This window comes from Camelus ferus, chromosome 6 (assembly GCF_009834535.1).
Source record: "Camelus ferus isolate YT-003-E chromosome 6, BCGSAC_Cfer_1.0, whole genome shotgun sequence".
Classification (NCBI taxonomy): domain Eukaryota; kingdom Metazoa; phylum Chordata; class Mammalia; order Artiodactyla; family Camelidae; genus Camelus; species Camelus ferus.
The window spans coordinates 91,909,707-91,915,706 of record NC_045701.1 but is presented as its reverse complement, the minus strand read 5'-3'; the positions used below and the strand labels follow the sequence as shown (position 1 = coordinate 91,915,706).

The 6,000-nt window shown below is 51.7% G+C and overlaps 1 protein-coding gene across 3 annotated transcripts in view; it reads left to right on the top strand.

The window, feature by feature from the left end:
• The first annotated feature begins 1,361 nt into the window (after window positions 1-1,361).
• Window positions 1,362-6,000, top strand: part of CDC42BPB (CDC42 binding protein kinase beta) — a 92,337-nt gene continuing 87,698 nt past the window's right edge. Inside the window, exon 1 of one of the 3 annotated variants that reach the window (XR_004320955.1) lies at window positions 1,362-1,876. Coding sequence is in view for 1 of the 3 variants with exons in the window: in XM_032482725.1 (XP_032338616.1) it covers window positions 1,702-1,876 (175 nt within the window). In the remaining 2 variants the exon portion in view is untranslated. The remainder of the gene's footprint in view (window positions 1,877-6,000) is intronic. The other 2 variants (XR_004320954.1, XM_032482725.1) reach the window with 2 other exon arrangements.

Here is a 6,000-nt window from a genome sequence, read left to right as displayed (position 1 = left end):
ATCCCTCCAAAGTTCCCACTACTGTCACCTCTAACACCAAAGACTGTTTTTGCTTGCTTTCTAGAAAATTAAGGTGCAATATATATAGTGATATGCACTACTCTTTAAGTTTGAATGTTACTTACATGTACTTCTTCATAACCACCACCCAAGTCAAATTATAGAACATTTCTAGTGGCACAGAAGGTTCCCTCCTACCCTTTCCAGTCAATACCTCCTTCACAGAGGTATTTTTATCTCCATAGATTAAGTTTTGCCACAGGCTCCTTTGCTGCTTCTTCAAACCTTTATCTGCCCCATCATCTGCTCTACCTGGCTGCCCTGCTCCTACTGACGCTCCCTCCCTCCTTTCCATCCCAGATTAGGGTTCCCTTGCTCCCCAGCCCTCACCCACCCATGGCCTCAGTGACCTCCCACAAGTTCTGGGCGGCCCCTCCTCTCCCGATGCCAAGGATTCCTTTGGGCGGGAGGTACTCTCCATCACCCTCCTTCCCCTGGCCACACAAATAAACCAGCAATCTTAGTACAAGCAGTGACTCGCTAGGCAAACTCAGCCTGGAGACAAACAGCAGGCTGCTTCCTGCCAAACTGCCACACTAAGGCATCTGTTTGCGGGGAGGGGTACAGTCTGAAGTGGCCACTGCGGGTGCACCATGAATTCACGGGGCGCCGCTCTACAGCAGCCCCCGCCCTGTCCCGGTTCAGCTTCAGCCTCCCGTGCATCAAGCCAGAGGTGGGCCGCGTTTCCCAAAATGCCTCTCGCAGCGCAGGCGAGCCTTGGTTTTAAAGCAGCTAGTCATGCCGCCGAGGCCACCAGAGCTGCGTCTGCGGAGAGGCTCTCGACGCCCATGTCAGCCCACGGGCCACGAAGCCCCCGGCATCCCAGGGCTCGCGGGAGCTGCTCCGAGCCGCCAGGTCCCCTTCGGGAGCCGGACGTGTGCGTTCGGGAGCGCGGGCCCGCACACAGAGGATGGTCCGCGACGCGCTCGCGCACGCCGCCCGGGCGCCCTCTGCGCACGCGCCGGCGCCGCAATCTCGGCGGCGCACTGGCCCCTCGCGCGCCCCGCCCCCGCCGGGCGCCGATCCCCTTCCGACCGCCCCAGCATCCCGGCCCCTACGGCAAGCGGCGAGGTCCGATCCCGTCGGGAGCCGGGAGCCGGGAGCGCAGGGGCGGGGCGGCGCACTGAGGTCAGCGCGGCGGCGGCCGGCCCAGCCGTGGTTGGCTGCGCCCGCGCTGGCCGCGCCCTGGTTGGCTACGGGCCGCGGGGCTGGGCCGCCGGGTCGGGGCTGGGGTCGGGACTCGGGCGCCGGCCGGGCTTGCGCAGCGCTCGGCTCCGCGCCGCTCTAGGTCGGCGGCGGGCGGCGGGCGGCGGACGGCGGGGAGGGCGCGGCCGCGGGCGGGGCTGAGGGGCGCGCGGCGGGGGCGAGGAGAGGGCGGGCCGCGTCGGGCGGGGAGGGCGGCGGCGCCGAGGGGAGGAGACCGGCCCATGGACCCGCGGGGCCCGGCGCCCCAGACGCTGCGCCGCCGGGACCGAGCCCAAGATGTCGGCCTAGGCCGGGGCGCGACGACGCGGACTGGGCGGCGACGAAGCGCCTCCGCTGCCGGAGCTCGCGGCCGCCGGGCTCCCGAGGGCTCGCCCTGACGGACTGGCCGAGCGGGCGGCGAGAGGCCGGCGCGTTGGGAGCGGGCCGCGCGGCACCATGTCGGCCAAAGTGCGGCTCAAGAAGCTGGAGCAGCTGCTCCTGGACGGGCCCTGGCGCAACGAGAGCTCCCTGAGCGTGGAGACGCTGCTCGACGTGCTCGTCTGCCTGTACACCGAGTGCAGCCACTCGGCCCTGCGCCGCGACAAGTATGTGGCCGAGTTCCTCGAGTGGGGTAAGTGCGCGGGCGCGGGCCTGACCCTCAGCCCCTCCGACCCCCGCCCGCTCACCCTCCTCCCCACCCTCCTCCTTTCCGTCCTCCGGCTTCCGCTCATCCCGCCTCGTCACCGCTCCCAGACTCGCCGCCCCATCCCTCTCGGCCGCTCTTTGCGCTCTCATCCCTTCGTGGCTCTCCGTCCCGCCCTGCCCTCCTCCTTGGCCTTCACACATCCGCATTAGGTCGTCCCGCCCCCTCATCCTCGGAGGAGCCACATCCTCGGTTCCCACCCCCGCCTCCCGACCCCCCTCCCCGACCGCCGGCCGTCGCCCCGGCCGCTTCCTAGATCCACCCTCCGAGTCTGGATGTCGCTTCCTGCAGCACTCCCTGGGATATCCGCCCCCGCCCCCGCACCGCGCCTTTGGGGTCCGGAGGCAGCGTCGAGTTCTTCCCCCCACATGCCCTGCTGGCCTGTAGAGGCAGCGGCGTGTGCTTTTTTCATCTGCCTCCCCCACCCCCGTATATCTCCTGGAGCGCCCCCCCCTCAGGTGACAGCCTGTCTACATCCCTTTGGTGTCCAGGGCCTGTACACCCCTTTTTACTGTACCACCTCTAAGGGAATTTTAAGGTTAAAAGCCTTATTTTGAATACGTTATGCAAGAGCAAATTGATTTTTTTCATTGTAATTGTGCCAGACCCTTGTTTAATTTTGGGGCAAACTGAAACTGTTAGTGTATGGAAGTCACCTAAAATTTTTCTTCGTCCGATCTTTGCATGCCTTCTCTAATTTGAGCAAGGTTCTATAATGCTGTAATCATTGGTCCACTAACCGGTTATGCTTTATTAGGACAAAAATTTGATTAAGCTATTTTACAGTTACTAGAATGAGAAGGACAGTTACAAGTGTAAAGTGAAATTCTTTTACTTTATCTCTCCCTAACTTAGGCATCCTGTCAAGATCCTCAGACTCACCTAAAAGCACTGAGAAGGAAGATGCAATACTTCTGTTCAGGGTTCAGGTCAAACCTATGAAAATGTTATCCTTGGATCATTTGCGTCACTGGGTTAGGATTGTGTGGTTTGAACCAGTAATTTCTAATCTTTGGGGCTGATAAAGTTGACATTTATGTGAAGAAACAAATGTATTCCATAGTGAGGCCACCTACTCTGCCAAAATGATAGTTGGAATTTGGAGTTTTGTTTACAAATTGAAACTTAAGTTGCGATGTTCTTTAGAGGGCTTCTGTTTTTTCTCTTGGGAGAAATACTGACACAATGGCTTGTGAGAGCAGTAGTAGATGGAGGTCCAGGGCCCCAGGATATAGCCTGCTATGCTTTATTTTGGTGGGGACCATCATTCTTGGTTACATACAATATCGATAGAGTAAGAGTACTATTCATTTTCTGGAATCATTTATCAATGACATGATTTCCAACTGATTAATTAACTGGCTTCACAGTTGTTTTGACAGTGAAGTCTTTGGTGTTTGTTACATTCGAACCTTCTGAATGTTGTATTTGCCCGTTCCTGGCTGAGCATTTGATCTTGAAATCCAGACAGTTTCACAATCAGGTTCAACTCAGTGCTTGGTGTGTGAGTAAATGTGTGACTGAAAGGAGGAAGCAGAGGAAGGCTGAGTTAACAGGTAAGGTGTGGTCCAGCCGGCCTCTGGTCTGGGGACGGCGGCGCCTTGGAGGGGCTCATCCAGAAGGCCAGACGCCCTGTGGACCAGTGGTCCTTGTGCGGCCCCATCACCACCAGATGGTACCAGCCACTCTGAACTGGTGGGCTTCACAGGAGGAAGCTCTTTTCAGCCTGTGTGGAGGTCTTACTTTATGAGATTTGGCTTTTCTAAGTTTAAACAGAAGCTGTGTGCTGTAATACAGAAAGATTTTGAAAATTGTATTCTCACTCTTTGGAAATTATGGTTACAGATAAATCACATTATCCTGAGAACTCAATTTGCCTGGAAGTGTAAACTTCAGATTACAGGGAAAAAGAATGGACTTAAATTTAAGGTGGCATTTTAATGGACTAGTAATACATTTTAGAAGTAGTGTTTAATCTGATCTATCTAAGCACATGCACCATTGTAATCCTAAGTGTGTGTTGCTAGTTAGAGTGTGTGTCTCCTCATTATTTAGTGTTCCTTGGGACGCCCAGTTACTGCGATTGGAAGGCAGCAGCCTTTCAAATGGAATTGTTTGTGGATCATTCTGACTTTCAAGTAGAATTACTTCTGCTCAAGAAGCGTATGTATATGTAAGCTGTCAACCTGTGGGTTGTTGAGTTTTTGGATTTGCACTCTGCGTGGTGTTTGAGACCTCTGATGTGTTGAGTCCTGTTATGCAGAGGGCCAGCCTTGCTAGGTGTCTCATGACAGTTATGTAGAATTCTTGAAACTCAATGAAGAAAACCAGCCGATTCAGCCCAGATTTTAAGACTTATTGGGGAGTCTTTGAAGAAATTTGGAAAGTACAAGTAATGAAGTTTTAAGAGAAGATCATTTCTGGCTCCTTTTTTCTTATTTCCACAGTGGTTGCATGGGACAAGACTCATCCAAGCTGTCATTGTAGGTTTTGTCTTTAATTTTCCCTTGATTATGTTTATAGTTTGATTAGCTTCCTCTATGAAATCCTGGACCTTAATTAAAAGTTGGAAATACACTGCTTTGCATGTGTATTTCTTTAAGCTATTTTTTAATGCAAATTTGATGCTGTTTGAACCACAGCATACGAAACACTTTGAAATTTATACAAGTAAACAGCAACAAATACGGACAACGAAATGAGCTGAATTTATTGTCTTTTATCTTTGTTATATAAAAATACTTTCACGTGCATTACATATTTTTTTCATGGCTTAAAAATAATGGCTAGTGTTGTATTTGGATGGAGCTGATGTCTGAAGCCCCAGTCCATTGGCATTGGAAGGACCACAGTGGCCCTCGTCTCTGGCCCCCCAAATGACCTGCAGACCAGGTGGGAGGCCTTGGGCTCGCTGATAGAGGCAGATCTGACTCCTAGTCCGGGGCATCTTCTCTCACGAAGCCACTGTGGCTCCTCTGTAAGGAATAGAGTTAATCTTTGTAGCCTTCTGTTTAATTCCGTCATTTGTGGTTTTTCTTTCTGTGAATGGGACAGTACCTTCTCAGAGGTCTCCATCTGTGTGAATTCCTGTAGCTGCTAGTGTAGGGATGCTAAGCCCCAGGTGTGAATGGGATGACTCTATGGAATTTCATGCCTTCAGGCTTAACTGATGGTGCTAAACATCTCAAGATACATTTTAATCTTCATGGTTTCTTCAGAGAGAAGTTTTGCATAACATGGGAACACCCTTTTTAAAGAACAGATTTAAGAAACAGGTCTTTTGGATAAGATCTGACTTGTAGGGAAATACTGGGATTTCATAGTAAAAATTAGGTTTAGAGTAAATAGCTATTTGAAGTGCATAGTGATATCGAATATGGCATGCAATATATAACCACTGAACATTAACCGTCCAGCCTTATTACCCTTTCTCTCTTAAAACCTCCTCCGTTGACAGTTGGGCTTTGAAGTGAGCAGCAGTTGTCTGTGTTAAATCTAGACTTGGAATAAGTAAAACTGGAGCTGGAGTGGGTTGTTCTCACCTGGAAATACCACTGTGTGGGCTCCCTGAAAAAGCTTACAATGTACAGTGAATTGTTCTTCAGGAGAAACGCTCAAATGCGTGTAAGGTCAAAACTCAGGACTCTGCGATGTGGACAGGAGCCCCTCCGCCTGCCTTTGTCCTCCTCTTGTCGCAGCAGCTGATGCCTGTGTGAGCTGACGTCTGTGATGCTGGATAAACACGCCAGCAGACTGTTAATTCCAAACTACGTTAAGTGCGACAAAACCATTGACTGCTTTCCTTTCCTTTTTCTTTTTTTTTTCTTTGCAAGCTGAAGAGGAGTTTATTCTGTAAAAAGGCCATTTTTTGTCCCTTTTTTTTTGGGAGGTACTGGGGATTGATCCTAGGACCATGTACATGCTGAGCATGCACTCTACCAGCGCCTTAACTTTTTTTTGGTTGAAGTATAGTCGGTTTACAATGTTGAGTTAATTTCTGGTGTACAGCGTAGTGATTCATATATGTCTATATCTGTATATTCCTTTTCATT